Source organism: Chrysoperla carnea, chromosome 1 (genome assembly GCF_905475395.1).
Source record: "Chrysoperla carnea chromosome 1, inChrCarn1.1, whole genome shotgun sequence".
NCBI lineage: Eukaryota > Metazoa > Arthropoda > Insecta > Neuroptera > Chrysopidae > Chrysoperla > Chrysoperla carnea.
The window spans coordinates 53,223,108-53,241,865 of record NC_058337.1 but is presented as its reverse complement, the minus strand read 5'-3'; the positions used below and the strand labels follow the sequence as shown (position 1 = coordinate 53,241,865).

At 29.6% G+C, this 18,758-nt stretch overlaps 1 protein-coding gene across 1 annotated transcript in view; it reads left to right on the top strand.

The window, feature by feature from the left end:
• LOC123305828 (RYamide receptor-like) overlaps positions 1-18,758 on the top strand; it is a 185,045-nt gene that overhangs the window by 123,596 nt on the left and 42,691 nt on the right. The window contains exon 4 of the mRNA XM_044887667.1: positions 6,331-6,405. Within this exon, the coding sequence (XP_044743602.1) occupies positions 6,331-6,405 (75 nt within the window). The remainder of the gene's footprint in view (positions 1-6,330; positions 6,406-18,758) is intronic.

Sequence of the window (18,758 nt, the reverse complement as noted above, 5' to 3'; positions counted from 1 at the left end):
AAAGTGTGCGATTTTAAAACGCTGTAAAACAAAAAACCATCAATTTTTCCAAATTATTTGTTTAGCAACTTAAAATACTCTTTTATGAAAATTAAATTAATTAAATTTTAATGTTAATTTCATTTTTTATATTTAACTAAGCAAAATTAATTGAGTAAGTTATAAATTATGTGGACACAACTACTGCGAAATTTGCCAATACGTATCATCGCTTCTATATACTTTCATAATAATGTGAAATGTAATTTTATTAAAAAAAATATTTTTCTTAAATGCTTTTAAATGTAGTTTAAATAGTGCAATGTAATGTCGAAAAACTAATGAGCTTTTGTTTTACGGTATTCTGAAAATTGCACCGTTCTCTGATCCATCCTGTATAATTCAATATTTTTATACGTAATAAATTAAATATTAAATTACCAATTACAACAACAAAATTGATTTTAAAATGAATTAAATAATAAATAATATTATATAAAACATAAAAATTAATTTTAATTATTTATTACATTAATTATTAATTATTACATTAACAAATATTATGTGATGGTACTTATAGATAGTATATAAGTATAAACATATAAATTCAATTACCAAACACATAGCGTAAATCTAATGAAATAAAATTCATTAATGCGCGTAAATACAAAAAATTATCATAAAATGTGCGTTTAGAAATTTTAAATTCAACAAACATTAGCTGTTGGTTGTATTATTCGCTGCGAGGGTCTCCATTCTTTCCTTGTTTTTTCCCTGCGTTTTTCCATAGATAATTATTGAAGTGAAAACTTCTTTAGCGACGTTGGGCACTTTTGGTAGGGGAAAATTTTATGGGTTCGCGTCACCGACATGCTGTGACCGCGCCTCCATGCTTATAGCAGTATATCTGTAGCTGTACAGCTGACGTATTGTGTAACATTAGTGCTGCTTATATAACAAGTAAATTGAAATTTATTTAAATACAAATACTATCCACAAATCATTTGATTGTATATTGTTATTTCAATTGAATTATATTTTGTCATAATCTTGTACAGCTCATAATATATTTAAATAATAAAAAACCATATAAACATGCATATAATTGTTGCACGGAATGTCAATAGATGTTAAAACTAGATTGATGTTGATAATTTTAATTCAAATATTATGAAATTTCAAATTTTTATACTAAAAGTTCTAAGTTTTCACTTCTATCGGCAGAAAGAAGACTATGCGTCAAAACTTCGTTTACGAGAATTGTTTGTGCTAGCATCTTTTGCTTAACTACTTGATGGAAAAAGTGTTTTAGTAATAGTTATTTTGTTTTACTTTCAAAATATTTTGTTATATTAATAATAATTTGATCTGACTAATTTTCAGTGTAAAATTGCAAAAAATTTCGCAGTTTGAGCAGTTCAAAAAATTATTTAAAAAGCACTAGCTTTTATGGTCAGCTATTCAACCTAAAAGATCATCTGTTTCAAAAATTACATTCTTGCACCAAAAATTATAAATAGGTATATATGTTATGCATTCCGCATTTCTACCTTCGTGTAAAGGCTATTACCTACGCCATTTAAAAAATTTGCATTACTTGTAACAGATGCTGTGTACTAGAGATATAGCAAAATAAAACCTTACAGCTAGAGAGATCTGTTTAGTTACCATGTATATTACAACTTTTTACTTTTGTATACAAACTGTAACAATATCATGTAATAAAATACCTCTATATACACGTTACAGTCGAGCATATTCAAGCTGCCACTCGAAATTAAGCTTAAAGTTCAACTATTTTTGAAGTAAAGCTTCTGATGAATGTTACAAAAGTAAATGATCAGAATGTTACAAAAAAGTGTGATCAAGCTTGTTACGAACAGTGTTGACAAGTTGAGAGAGAAATATAAGTTAGTGAAGATAGTAAGAGAGAGATACGTTTCTACATAATAATAATATAATACATTTACACAGACATCCAGTAGCTTAGTGGTAGAACACTGACCCTGATACCGAACAATTTCCAATGTACATGTCGGCAATTACGATTTATTTTGAGAAGACTTAAACGCAGAATTACTGATTTAAAAAAGCTACAAAGCCTTGTTTGCTCTTTCCTTACAATGTGGGTATTTCCTTATTAAACAAATCTCTTTCCATAGCAATTCCGAAAATTTCCAATTTGCTTTAACTTCCAACAATGAAAGTGATTTCACTCAATTCAATCGTTTTGATAGATGATAACAAATATTGGTACATCATTAAAAAAAACGAAAAACAAAACAAATTATCTTATGATAGTCAAAAAAAAAAAAATTAAGAAACGATACTTATATGGGAAGATTGAAGGAATCGATTACACAGGTTATTGTGAAAGTCGCGTTTTTGTAGTTATTCAAATTTTTTGTTTAGTCTATACACAACCTGTTCTGTTATTGACTGAAGAAACCTAGCTTCCAAAAATAAGCTCATCAAGAGCAACAAAAAAACTCTTTTTCAAATTTGGATCTGAGGCCTAATTTTGGAGATACGAGTGAGGAAAAATTGAAAAATTTGTTCATTCACTGACTATCATTCAATAACCAGTAGCCAATAATAATCAGTAAGATTGGTAAGCCGGGTTTCTGCAGTCAATAACAGAACACGGTCTATTCATATATAGTGGCTGTGTGGCGTTAAGAAAAAATTTTTTAATAACATTTATGTTATTAAAAATATATAACAGATTAAAATTTATGTATACATAACGGTTTTATCTTTCATAAAAATGTAAAATGTTCTTTCTACTGTAAGGATAGAAACATCAACATTTGTCCGCATTGAAAGGAAATAAAATACACAAATCCTTTTTACTCTTTATATAAGAAATAGTTCAATTTTGTTATTGTGAGATCTGTAAACCTATCAATAAATATCATAAAAGAATTGTAAACTAGTCCAATCAAATGATTTTTATAGCAAAGATGAAAAATATTTGATGAATGATGAGGCAAGTCCTTAGTCAAGATCTTTACCAATATTTTATTGTTAAGGAGACAAATTAATATTATAATTTATGGGTTGGTTTCTCAATGACGCTAAATCGGTTGTAACATTCTTAACATTGTTTTGAACGCTATACGTTTTTTCTGCTTTACCAAGGAGTACAGTGCCAAGTAGAAAATTCCACGATTAAAATTTTTTTTCGGGGGAAAAGGAATGTACATCTTTTTTTGGAAATTCTTTCGAAAACTCAATAAATTCGACAGTAATACAGACAACATATATAGAAGTATACTGGTGTAAGTGTAGATAGATTTTATATTCGAATTTATTAGGTTTTTGACAAACGATGTTTGTCATTTTTAAGTAAACGAGTGAAAACAAACAATTGACTGAGTTAATTGTTGAAATACCATGTATAGATAGTGTTGATTACACTGTCACATTACACATACATACACACACATGTATAACTAATATTCCCATATAATACATATTATACAATTTGCGCATTATTTGCGCTATCACGGGTAAACTGTGATGTTAACGAAAAAATGTTGCAAACAAAAGTTGTTTATTTTTTTATAAGAGACATTTTTTACATTTAAACTTTTGTTCTATCTCTAACTGTTAACAAGATCGGCCCTACGGACCTAAGACCCAATGGACTTATGTTGCTCATTTACGAACTTGATCTCACTTTTTACGTCCTTAGCACGATAGACGACAGACAGACAGACAACCGGAAATGGACTTATTAGGTGATTTTATGAACACCTATACCAAAATTTTGTTCATAGTATCAATATTTTTAAGCGTTACAAACTTGGGACTAAACTTAGTATACCTTGATATATTTCATTTACATGGTATAATAACATTCTAACAAGAAATGCATGTCTATCTTTGTATTGGTACTCAATATGAGTTGTTTTTTAAACACCGTTAGATATCATGGTCATTTTAAGCCAACATAAAATGTTCGTTGAAAGTAGGGATTCTTTAAAATGGAACAACTGAAGTATTTATGAAAATAATGCTCTCTGAACTAGTCAAAATATCTTTTTATATACCATCGAAATTTATTCTAGATACTGTCATTTTAATTTACCTATTGAGAAATTGTTAATATTCAACACATCGAAAAAAATCAAATTTAATATGCCGACCATTAAAGACTTACTGTAAAGATCTAAAAAGTTGCCCAAAGCTATTATTTACCAAAAACTTTTGGTAAAATACTTGATCGGAATTTTTTTATAAATCAAGTAATAATTTAATTGTTCTATAAATTAGAAGTAAGAAAATTATTTATTTCTGAAATTGAAGATTACGTATAATTTTTCCTATTAAATTTATATCAATAGCCTTCAGTATTGGTTTTGTGTATTTAAAAAGTAATGAAACTTTAAAATTACAACATGTTCTAAGCTGATAAGCGTTTTTTAATTGAATTAGATAGGTATTGGAAAAAACCATTTACCACGCGACAACCGATGGCTACAAATAGAACTACGATAACAGGCTTAAACTGAATTTCAGTAGGCGTCGAATAAATAAAAGTATACTAAGAAGCCATAATTATTTACAAGAATATTGTTCACAGGTATTATTGAAAAATAGCTTATTTTTTAATGGTCTAGTAATTCCACAGACCACTATTGTTTTGTTTAGATTTAAGTGCACCTTTTTTTCAAAATTTCAAGTATGTTCTTTAACAATATACAAAAGTTACAAATGAAAAGATAGTGTTGTGTTCAAAAACGAAATTTTACACTTTTTGAAATATATCTTATTTGCAATAATAGAACAGGTTTAGATCGCTAGGAAATTTCATAGTGCGACTTTTTTAATTCGATCACTGCAAAACTAGTTACTAGCAAAAATATCAGATTAAATTTTCTGTATTACCTAGCCGAAAGTACTAACTTTCTGACTTTTTGCTAAAGCTAAGTTTAAGCATGCTCTGATTTTTGTGACTCGGTATCATATTGACATGATCTATCAAAATAAATTTAATAATTTTGCATTCCTTATTTTACCGTGTTAGGATGTATAAATTTCTCAAAAACGGTAGGAGATTTTTATATTCAAATGGGCTGCCCTCAAGTTAAACAAAACTATTTTTTCCCAAAATTATGTCATATTTATGATCGACTAAAACAATTGTCTCACCAATGGCAGGATTTTCTTGATTAGGTTATAGTTTATCTGGTGTGAGAGGTAACCTTTAATTTTTTTTCGCACCCTATTGAGCAGCTTTATTCAAAAGGTCTTGTAAAATCAAAAAGCAGAAGATTGAAGAAACAAGTTAACAAGATTTGAGAATGGAATTTTTCAATGCAAAATTAATCTATCTCATCCTGTATTTTTAATGTTTATTTAATTTCCACAATGTAGAAATAAAATATATTTTTAATTGATAGCATTACAGTAATTGTTCAGTGATTTAAAAGTATAACAAAACGAGTGAAAAATGAAATCGTATTTACTAATATTAAATAAATGAAATAATAAATTATAAAACTTTTTTCTTTTGAATATCCGATATCCGATGTCCGTTATATGATTCATTCAAACATAAAAATTGTAAAAAACACAAAATTTTTGATAATTAATATATTTCTTAGTTCGGTTTATTTAAAAATGAGCCTTAGACATTCGATCGAAATAATTTTGGAAACGAATATGAATATTATTTAAAAGTAGACCAAGTAGGTGATATAAGTCTAATAATAAAAAAATGAGTTTTCAACCTTAGCCACCTCGTATTGAATTTATGTAAAACGAATTAGGTATTCTGTTTTTGTGTTTAATATAATTTTTCTAAATTTATTTGATTTGTCATTTATGGCTTCACAAAATTATTGATTAAAGAAATTGCAGAGAAAAATGGCATTAAGCTGTAAAACTGTCGAAAAGATTAAAAAAACGTTTTGAAGAATTGAAAATTTGTATTTCACTTCTGTAACCCCTTAGGTTAGCCCTTGAATTTGCAAACTTTCTGCGTTTTGTCTTGTCAATGACTTTTTGTTGATATAAACGTATACAAAAATCTCTGAAATACCAAAATTGGAACAGAAAAATAGATCAACTCCATTCCATAAATGATTTCATAAATTCGATACTCGAATTAGGGTTAAAATCTGATTTTCTTTTACTATCAAACTTTCATCAATCTTGCAAATAGTAGACAAAAAGAATCAAAGAAATTTTGCTTCATTGTGATCTCTCGGTCTAATACTACATTAATCATTTTCATCAAAGTATTTCAAAACTAAAACTACTTCATCGGGAATCTATCTATAATTGTATCACTAATTTCTAACAAAGGGTTTTATCCAGTTTAATGAATATTTTTGATTTCAGATGATAAAAATGATGGTAACTGTTGTCATTGTATTCATATGCTGTTGGTTACCATTGAATATCACTGTTTTAATGGTAAGTTCATTTTATATTTTTAATTAAAATCTTATCGAAGATCAAAAGATCATTTAGATATAATCACAGATGATATTACTTTTTTTTGGATCAGTTTATTATTTTACACTGATCAAATTTTTTTTTCAAATTACCGTCGTAAAATACCGTTTTACTGAATATAGTATGTCGGTCACAAAATTTGTTCATTTACATTTTTCCAAAATTTTATACTAAAATTAATATGCACAAAAAATGCGATACTTTTTGGAATTTATAACTGGAACAACAAGAGAGAAACATGGTTATGGCAAAATCTCACGAGGAACGACTTTATAATCCACCTTCAACGCTTAGGTATCACAAGAGTCAGTGCAAGTTCGTGAGCTAGTAAATATCTTGTTATCGACTTGGCAATTCCTGTTTTCCGTAGCCCCTTATATATTGATACAATCCATAACCATTATATCCATAAATATGGTATTATAAAAGTGCAGAGATAAAATGCATGAGTGCAAAGGTATAATAAATCATAAGTAAGTACATATATTTTACCTAACTATCTAAAATCGCAAAATAAACAATGGTTTAATATATTTAATAGTTTTACGGTTTATTGATTATTATTTATCGCAAAAGTTACAAACTACTAAACTTTAGCAATTATCATTGATACTGTATATAATGCTGGCGTATATTTCTTAGAATTATTTGCATCTAGTCAATAATTAGTGTAGACGTAATAATAGGAAATAAAAGTAACGAGCTGTGATTGTACTACGCATAAAATTGATCACCTAAACACATTGTGGATACATCCGCCTGCTAATTTTGATTTTCAGTCAATTATCGCTGACAATGTTTTTAAATGTGATCTTTTACAGTGTTAAATTATTAACTATAGAAAGCTTCATTATTAGCGAGTGACATGGGCTGTATTGCACTTTTTTTTAAAACTAGGATTTCGAACCAAAAAATTAAAATCGTGAACAAAAAGAAGGATAATTGAGGCCGAGTGGAAAAGTGGCTTTAACGCGATAGTCTTTGTTTTTAAAGTTGAAATTACTCAGTGAAGCAAACAAGTTTTTGATACATTAGGTCACAGTATTTTCGTAGAGATCTCTAATTGTTTCTTATTTTTGAAAATAATTTAAACCTCATAGTACTTGGTGATATTTAGCTTTCTATAGGGTAAAGAATTTTTCAAGTCACTTTTAAATAAACAATTGAACGCATTCCTTTTGTTAACTTAAAATTACCAGCTTAAAATTTATGACTGTTTTACAATTTTATTTTGCGTATACAAAGAAACATCAAAAACAAATTTTTTTTCCGACATCTGTCTAAATTCAAAGGCACGTGTTAGGCCATAGAGGGTAGGCCATTTTAATATATTATGGCTAATAGATTGTTTTTTAAATAACCAATCAAAAAATAACTTTACCAAAAGTTATAGGGTTTTATGGAGAACATCATATTCTGACATCTGAATGGGGTTTAGGCCTCCGGGTTGCTTTAATGGCCAATTTAGACATTAAAAGATAAGAGACAAAATAGCACTTTAAATTATAAAGTTGATCTTGATAAAAAAATTAATTTTTTTGGTTTAAAACATTATTTCGAAAATCGTTAGTTTTTGGAGCAAATGCGACTTAAAATTATGTCTTTATTGTTCTTTATCGAGAGAAAATAAGCTGAAAGTTTATCGATAATTGTAGGTCAAAGTTCAGGGGAATGTTTTCTATTATCCTTGAAAAATTTTCGGATAAAGCATTTTTCTGTAGCTAGCGTGTATCCTTTCGATAAAATGTAACAATGCCATATTTTTCAGTAGCATTTCTTCAGTAATTACACCTCTTACCTTTTCGGATCTAAATTGGTAATTCAAGCAATCTTAAGAACTAGGTTCAATCTGATGTCAGAACATAATATTATTAATAATAAACTCTGCGACTTTTGTTTAAGTTATTTTACTTAAAATTGCTACTGTCCTAACAGCAAACTTGTTTAGTTTTTTTTGTCTAAGGACTATAAACAGACAAGTCTTTGACTTGTTACACAAATCCGACAACTCAAGATATAAAGCGTACGCAAGATATTTATACTTTCTCTGTATTTATAACAGAAACTTTGTCTTTCTCTACGAATCCGTGACTATATAAATTTTGAACAATGTTTGAAATCGAATTCAATTTGTATAAATTAATACGTTCGGTGTAAGCTTAAGTTAGATTAATAATCATTTCCTTGGAGTGCTATTGCTTGTCCATACATGACCACGTCCCTGACTAATGACGTAACCTACTACAAGGGTGTGTAACAGACATTCACATATACTTACCTATACTATATATATATAACGTATATTATTTAACAGGATATAGATTGGTAAATAATATAATTACATTGCATATAACAAAAGGACTGTAAGGACTAAGGACTATCTATATTTACTTTGTTCGTAAAGACAAAATCGATTTAGGTTTAAATCTATACAAACCTGTTGTGTAAGTGTAGGTACTGATGCTTGGTTTGTACACAATAGAGAATGTTTTATTAATCAGAGTCTTTTACACGTTAATAATCCAAATTGTTAACAAATTTTAAATAGCAATAAAATAAATAATTTAAAAAAAATTAAAAACTCGACTGCGTTAAATAAAATCTGAAAAGAAAGAATCATGTCCAGTAGTTTACATAGTGATTTTAACAGCCGGGGCCTATTCTTGGTCGGGGCTTTTTAATTTAATAATGACGAATATCAGCTTCGATGCAAATCACCCTCAAAATAACTTTATATCTGTTTTTAACTCCGTTAGGCGAAGGTTTTCAATAAAATACGAATCATATCTTCCATCAATTCTTTTAACGAATGCTTATGCAAAATTTCAAGTAAATTGGGCCAAGGAATCCCTTGTCTCCCACAAACTTTGCTTCCATTTTTCACCCCCTAAGAAGTAGAATTTCGGAAAGAAGTAGAATTGTTTATCGCGTCATACAAAGAATATACTCTCCAAGTTTCAGATCTCTACTATCACAGCATTTTATTTGTGTAGATTAAAACTTTTAATCCAATGTTATTCCTAATTAAATTTAAACATATAACCTATAATTTTTGTGATTATCTTTTAATTTCCTTTATTTTGATTTCCTTAATTTTTTTGTTATAAACCTATTATTTCGCTCTAAAAATAAATACGCCATTTTGTGTTTTTTCGTCAAACATTAATACGCCATTTCGTTTTGTTTCTTCCTACCTTGTAACACTTTTGAGACAAATATAGTGAAACCTTACATTTTGAAATTTATAAATCCCTATGGAAGATACGAGGTAAGAAAGAAATTTAAAACAAATATACATACATACAAGATACACGAAACACATAACCACTGCTTGACATTCGGGTAAAAAAGAAAGATACAGACAAAAATAATTATCATTAAGTCAATGGAGAATCTAAAACAAAGCCTAGTAAAATATAAATTTTTGTCCATAATGACGAAAAGAGACGGTCACATTTAGTTGCATACCAAGCATGGACACTGAGCATGAAATGACCATTGCAATTTTGCAGAGAAGACATTCAATTCTGCAATGTCTTCAGAGTCAATAGAATGTCTTCAGAATCAATTTTGCAGAGAAGACATTGCATATACCATGCACTAGACCAGCCCATCACAACTATTAATCAAATTAATTTTGTTGCAATGGCGGGAATTGAACCCGCTACCCTAAGCATACCGCGGATGGAAATGGTTACGCCTTAACCAACTGAGCTAATAGGGCGACAAAGTGGTATAAATAGAAAACTCTTTTGCGTCTCTTTTACTTTATAAATTGTTTTAATTTTTTGCATTTTGAAAATACTTAGGAAAGTACTCAATGGATAATGGCTGAGGATTATTTATAACAAGGTTGCAAATAGACATCTTCATGTATTTAAAATTGTAACGAAACCTGCATAGACAATCCTCTTTTCTTGCGTTCCTAATTTTGAGTGAATGAGTGCTCGTAATTGATTCTGTTTGAAAATTGCATTCTCCATATTTCAAATCGATAGATTCATAATTTGTATACATTCAACTCTAAGATAATAATGCAACGAGAATTGTCACGGGAAAATGCATTGAATATTATGTTCATGATATCATGCAAAGAGGCAAAGCAGTAAGATTTTATTAATACAGGAGACTATTATAAATATCTAATAGTATAGTATGTGTATATGATATTATAATTTCACGGAGAGAAAATCCTCTAGGAACGAGATGAAATTTAACAGATGACGACATTATCTGACGAAGTATAATAATACTTGGTGATTAGTCAGTGAAAACCATGTTTAAATTATCGTACTCAGCTAAATTTTCTTTAGTCGCTTTTTATTTAAAAACCCATTCTTTTCTTGATAAAGTTAATTAGTTTTAAATTTTCAATTTAAAACATTTCATGATTGATCTTTTCTTGTTAACACATACCTTTTGGTTAAAGTATTTTTTTTAAGAGGGCAAATTAATTCCGCTAAAATTAAAATTTAATTTTTAACCGCAAAGTATTAATGTTAACTTTATCCTCATGAATTATTTATTGCAAAAAAAAAATCCAGAAATACCAACTGATAGTTTTTTAAAACGATCGTAATAATAATCCAATCGAATTGAAATTTGATTCTCGGCTTACTTTTAGTATTTTAAAAAGTATAAATTTCTTTATGTTAATAAATTGAAGCGTTTAAACAGAAAGGTAGGATTTTAAGCAAAGGTGTAACAAATAAATTTAACTACAATTTATCATATGGTTATACTACAATTTTCCTACAACTTCTCATTTTTTCGATCTGATATAGGTACCCTTAATAAAATAAGCTTTCATTAATTATTCACTTGAATTTTAAAATATCAACTATTATTATACCATGTATATATGAAATGTGCATAGTATATTAAGTTTAGTCCCAAGTTTGTAACGCTTAAAAATAATGATGCTAGGAAAAAAATTTTGTCATAGGTGTTCATAAAATCACCTTATTAGTCCATTTCCGGTTGTCCGTCCGTCCGTCCGTCTTTGGACACGATAACTCAAAAACGAAAAAAGATATTGAGCTGAAATTTTTACAGCGTACTCAGGACGTAAAAAGTGAGGTCAAGTTCGTAAATGAGCATCATAGGTCAATTGGGTCTTGGGTCTGTAGGACCCATCTTGTAAACCGTTAGAGATAGAACAAAAGTTTCATATTTTATAATATTTAGTTTTCATATTTTATAATATGAACTATACTTGATTATCAGTTATGTATGTGCCACATGTTTGTATAAAGAAATCAACACTGACTATGCATGGTATTTCAATAATTAACTCAGTCAATTGTTTGTTTTCACTTGTTTTAAAGTAATTTCAGGAAAATTTTAATAACAAATTTAGGAAAAGTAAAATTTTCTTTATTCTTCCGAAGAATAAATTTGGGTAACATTATCTTATTCCGTTATTGCACTAACCCGAATTATTAATTTCAATTATTTAATTATAAATTGTAGATTAAAATTAAATAGCTATGTTAGCCTCACTTGTTCCATATGCCTCTTTACATGGAACTAAAATACTTGATGAAACCTATTGAAAAATTAATAACACACATACTGGAAGGTACCAAATACAAATAAATATTTTTTATGAAATATATTGGTATATATGAAATATAAAATGATTTACGTACAAAATCGCTGACCATTTTTAAGTTTTAATAAATACATAGTGAGTAATTATAGGATAGTAATTATACGTGGATTTTAATGCGAGACAGTATCAATTGTTTACAGAAATCCATATTATTCATCCAATAAAAGATAATTATTTTGTTAAAAATAATGTGTTAAATGGTATCACTAGATTAAAAAAAAAAAATTACACGAGCTTCCGCAAAGCTGAATTCGCGAGCTACCACAAAATCTCAAGAATGATCATATATTTACTTTTTGAGAAACTATTTTAAGGGTACGTTAGATCGAAAAAAATAATAGAACTTTTCGCCTTAGAATTTCATTCTCTATCCTTTCTCTGGCTGGTATTCATGATTTTTGGGACAGTCAGTATAGCCTACATACCTACATACATTATATACTTTATACTAATTATATTCTCATAATATATAATTATCTATTTCAATTTAAGGCACAATTAATTAGAGCACCTCCAAACAATATCGAAACAGAAGTAGTTAAGTGTTAATAGATGTCAAATAATATGTAGTTAATGTTATGTATGGTGTACACTCAAATCTAATATTTATGAGTCAGTTAAATTTGCACTACAGTGTACAGTGACTCAAAATTCATTATATAGGGTACTGTTAAAAGTCTTTAGAACGTTCTACCATAGAAAAGCTTTTTATTTAGAGATTAAAATCTAAGTTGCTGAAATGTACTACAAATAAGAAGTTTAAAATAAAATATTAAAATAGCAGATTAAAAACAGAAAATAACAGATTTATAACCACAAAGCTTCACATTGACGTATAGTGGGGAGGACGGCACAGACGTTCAGGAGACCCAGTACTTTTGAGCAGGGTCACGAGAACTGACCTTCCCTCTATCAGGTTAGCCGTTCGATGTAAGACTAGCCATGAACTGCGTATACCTGGGTGTTACTCCTAATGACTTCACGGCCTATAGCTTTGAGCTAGCCAGGATCCGATAGAATAAATGCACCCAATGCGACCCTCCAGCCTTCTGAGTTTAACTCAGTAGCAAGTAAGTTATATTTTTCGAGCTTTCGCTACCAAGCATCTGAAGCACCTTCAAATGGAATACAAATATCGATTATCTTTGCTTACTTGCTAGATTCATCCGGAACCACCAGGAAAAAGAGTACTCCGTACGCCGACTACTTGCCTATTGATGTTCAAAACAGCATACAGGGGTAGATTCGATCCGCTAGCAGGACGGTCTTGAATGGCGTTGCCGTAGAAATGCAGCTGAATGGACGATAACTACTACATCGACACCGTTTAATGGAACGACTAAATCGAACTCGGTGGATAAAGCGAAAGCCGCAAAATCGAGTGTACCTGCCATTCAAGTATTAGTTAATAGATGTCAAATATTATGTAGTTAAGGTTGATGTTCACACCTAGTATTAATGATGATGTTCACACCTAATATTAATGAGACGGCCAAATGAAGCACTACAGTGTACAATGACTCAAAATTTGTTCTACATTGTAAAAAGTGTACATTGTTCTATCAGATGTAGTACAATTCAAAATAAGCTAAAAATTGGGTATATTGACATCCGTTGGCGTAGAACGTGGAGTTTTTAGATTTTTCTATGCTAACAGATTGATTATAAACTTAATTTTTGTCATATAAAAAAATGTCATACCTATTCTAATGTATTGCACTTTTACTAAAAAAAAAAATACATCCGGTATAGAGCTACTGCAAATGATGAACTACATTTTGAAGGCTATAAAAACTTTGTAGGATAAAATGGATACAATCAACAAAAGCACCCTTTAGCTTTGTGACTGTAAAACCTTCAAACGTAATTAATCTTCTGTAGTAACCCTGTGTATCAACGATATCTTAAAGCTCTTGTGAACCTGCCGAAAGGATTGGATATCTCTTAACTATTGGAAATGTGTATATTATTCACATGCCAATCCTTTGGCTTGTAGTTTAGCATGGAGAGTGATATACCCGACGTTTTCCAGTAGATAAATGTATATGGCTATGAGCATTAATATATATCATGCTTTTGATAAATGTAATACTAACAGTTACCTGCTCACTTCGCTATGCAATTTCAACTTACCAAGCAAAAAAACTACCGCGTTGTAGCCTTCACGTTTTTGCCCTTACTTACCCTTCCTCCATAACACTCGCAATATACACAAATCCAATTCTAAAGACAAATCCATTACATTAAGTTAGCCTTCAATGCGCTTATTCACACTTAGCCCGCTCCCTAAACACCAACTCAATGGGGTCGCAATATGGTGGACATTAGATCAGAATTGATAAGTATAATGTATAATAACGCCGTAACGTGTCGTAACAAAATGAGATTTTATGGTTTTCCAGCCACTATTATTGTAACAAAATTAATTTGTCCAATTCTGATGTATAAGCTATAATACTATGAATTTTCATCAGAATCCGTCCAGTAGCTTTTGCATCAAAGCGTAACAAACATTAATCAATATATCCTCATAAACATTAATGTTTTTAGTATTAGAATTTATTTTTTTACACCTCCACTATACTTCACGCATCCGTTAAACAAAATTTATTTGAGACAGAAGCTTTATTGAAATTATAACACGTTTTTTTATCGAATTTTACTTTTATGAATACGTACGATGGAAATTAGTTTTATGATACTAAACTTATAATACTACGTGATATTCAACATTTTCATGCCTTACTTAAAGATTATATCATGTACGAAAATTCTCGTGGGTTCCGATAGTAGACGCGACTAACCAATCGTTTTTTATTATTCTATAAGGAATAGAATTTATTATCTTATTAGGAATAGAATTTGTTATTCTATTAGGAAGATAATTAAGTTAAAATACAAAAATATTTTTGTCTTACATTCAATAGAACGGGGTGATCATTGTCGTTGAAAGACTGTTTATGATGTTATAACTATAGTTCAATTTTTTGGCTTTAAACTGTATGATGTTATAGTTTATAGAGGTGTCTCAATACTAATTACATACATTGTCTCCGTCTTTAGTAGTCTCTGATTTCAATTAATATGTTCGATCATCAAGAACAAAGACTGATGTGACACTGAGAATACAAACAAGTGACTGCATTGTAAACAGGTAACAAAGTAATGGTACCATTTATTGACCTTTGAGTAACCTTTTTTTGTGAATAGTAAAACCTTTTTGCATAAAGATCTTCAATTACATCATTAGTAAGGATGTCACAGAGAACAGAGAAATAAATGATTTATTTTATTGCATTTCCAAAATCTCCAATCTTTTGAAATTAAATTTGGTATCAAACATTATATGATCGTTATACAGAATGTTCGAATTTCATCTAGGCATATAAATATCACGAGTATGACAGAATACATGCGTTAAGCAAATATGTTAATAGCCAATAGCCAATAAGCAAATATGTTAATAGCCAATAGCCAATAGGCAATAAGCAAATAGCCAATATGTTAGTTTTTACCTAATATTCTAGAATAAGACATGTAAAAAAATCGATGAACCCTAACTCATAGGTCATATATATGACACAGCGGCCCGTTTCGAGATAGAGCGGAAGAAGGAATTTAAATAAGTATAAATAGATAAAAATTTTTGGCCCTCACCAAATAAAATCTCTAAAGATCGCACAAGCGTTGCATATTGCTGGTAGACATTTCTCCCTTATTCTTCCTCCCAAATGCCCGACAAAGACTAGCATGGTTTTATTGATATTAGTCGAGAAGGGAAGGGGGATTTGTCTCCTAGCATTACGTAACATTTGTGCGATCGTTAGGGAACTTATTTGGCAAGGAGCAGAAACTTTTTTCAAATTTATTCATTTCATTTCCCCCTTCTCCAATATGTCGCAATTGGCCACTTTGCCGCACATATATGTCATATGAGAGAAAAAGCTCCACATCGACTCTTATTTACCATGCGACAGAAGGTTAGGGTTCATGAATTTTTGTTATCTGCCATATCCTAGAATAAATCAATATCCAAATTTTCAGCTAGCTATAAAAACTTTATCGAGGTTAGAGGCAAGATTAATTTATAAAGGAAATCAATACTATTTTTAAAAGAGCACAATTTAATGTAGGCAAGTATATGACCGATTCACCAGCAGAATTTATTTTAAAAAGAATTTATTTCCTTTTAAAACATTTAAATTATATATTTTTATGTTTCCTAATATTGTTTACAAAAATGTTTGGGTATTTTCTTTTCTTACATAAAATATCCTATCGCGAATTAAATAAAGAAGAAATCTCTTATTTTAGTGAATTGTACATATCAAAGTGAAGTAAATTTAATCCTGTAACTCGTCACTCGTCACATTAACGGAAAAGTAAAATATTTTTTCTTTGATATAATTGAAATGCCTTTTGTGAATAATGAGAGATGCTAAGAATTCGTCAAAAGGAAGGAAATACATAAGATATTTTGTGTTCTTTCATTTTAATCAAATCATAAAATACAGCCACATACAAACAGTGCAGTGTCGGGCTTAATCATCCCGACAAGTTTAAACAAGTTCCATTTAATTATAGCTGTCGGAAAGTAAATTTCGTTATAAATATATATTTTTCGCTTGCTTCGAAAAAAGATTGCCCGTCTACTTCTATCGAAAAAAGTGGAACCATCAATATTGAACCTCTAAAAGGCTGAGCTACCGTAACATGCTAATATCGACTCTTTTAGAAAAAAAGCAGAAACATCTTTAGCTCCGAGAATAAATGTGAATATCTGTCGTGTGTATCAAAAGTATCGAGTCGAATAAGTTTGATTTCGAAATGATTAGAAAAGGTCCTATTAATGTGAAGCTCAAAATTTCAAATAGCTGAATAGTTATACGGAAGAAGTCTAAAATTGTACCTACCTTTTCAGCTCTAAAATTCTACTTATAAAGTAACAGAACAGATGGATATTCTGTTATAGTGAGCCATTTTTTAAAATTAGGTAAGGCCATAATTGACTTTGACGTCGATCTTATTGATAGATAATTGGTAGATAAATCTATAAAAAAACAATTCTATTTGTACATCGGTTGTGCCAGCAGTGGTATGTTTACGTTTTTATATGCTGTTAGATCATAGACAAAAAGTGTTTCCATTTTTTTGTTAATGATGTTGTCCCAATGTATTCCAAGTTTCCAAGTTTGTGATCTTGAGCGACGAACACAACTTTGTTAAAAATCGAAAAACCCGTGAAAATTTCAGCTTATTTTCAGATTTAAGCAAATATAACCCTAAATGGGTAGTTTTTGAAGTATCTTTTCAAGATTTTTTTAAAGTGGACTTTTACTACAATATGAGACTAGAATCGTCTCTGTAGACCTAATAGTTTCCGAGACAAATTCTTTCAAAATTTATCATTTTTTCGAACTTTGCAATTTTTTGCAATATTATGTCGTTTTGAAATAATTTTGATCCAGAACAACAATAGCACACTTCGTCAGAGATAAGTAGTACTAACTCCAGCTAGAGTAGTTCGAGGGATGTCGGAAATACTGCACATAATTGCAATAAGTTAGAATAAATGATGAATAAATTGAGTCTACAGAAACGATTCTAATCTCATATTGTAGCAAATTTAGTCTACTTTAAAAACAATCCGCTAGGGAAAAGGTTTCATCAAAAAACTCGTCCTTCAGGGTTATTATCGCCAAAATCGAAAATTTTCACAGATTTTTTGATTTTGACAAAGTCGCGTTCGGCGCTCGAGGTCACAAACTTGAATTATTCATTGGAATAACATCATAAACAAGTCTGCAAAAAATCAGAACTACCGGAGTTAATACAGACTATAATGTATAAAGTTACTGTAATAATGGTTTTAGCCGAACACTAAAAAAAATTGTAAATAAAAGTAACAAGTAATCATCAAATGTCAATCATCATAGGGCTTTATACAATTCTAAAAGTTTTATTCAAATTAAACTTTTTTAATTTACGATCGACCTATTAAAACTGATACATTCCTGTTCACAGACAAAATCATTCACGTTACCTTTTCAAACCTCAACAATGTTGGTTATCATTATTTAGATACCTTCTCAAAACTAACAATCTGTGACAACATGTGTATTATAATGAAACAAACATCTCTTACAACTGATTCTAGATACTAGACGGTTTTGAATATACAAAAATAGTGAGATCTTTCTAAAAGAACGATAAATGATAAATAAGTAATTCGAAACTATATCCACGAACAAAGGATTTTTTGTAATATTTTTTTAATACATTTTTCAAAATATTGTTTGAGGTTCAATTTCTTCCCGGTTCAATTCCAATCATCATCGGTTGCATAAGTTAGAATAGAAAAAGATTTTTTTAAATAAATTTTCCAAAATGTTGATTGAGGTTACAATTTCTAGAATAGAAAATTCAAAGACAACAACCACACAAGCCTAATTACCAAATTACCCCACACGCTAGAGGCGGAGTGGCAATCTTCGCCCGTAACAACATCCCATGCAAACAAATAAACATTCCAACCGATCTTTCAACTACACTCAACGAAGAACGCCATTGCCTCTAAACGATCAAAATGTTAAAACCGATGAAACTTATCTGCTAATATGTAAACAGTAACTTAGTAATATTTGAAAAACCACATGTTCTCGCCTGTAACTTGTATACCTATTAAGTTTTCTGGCTT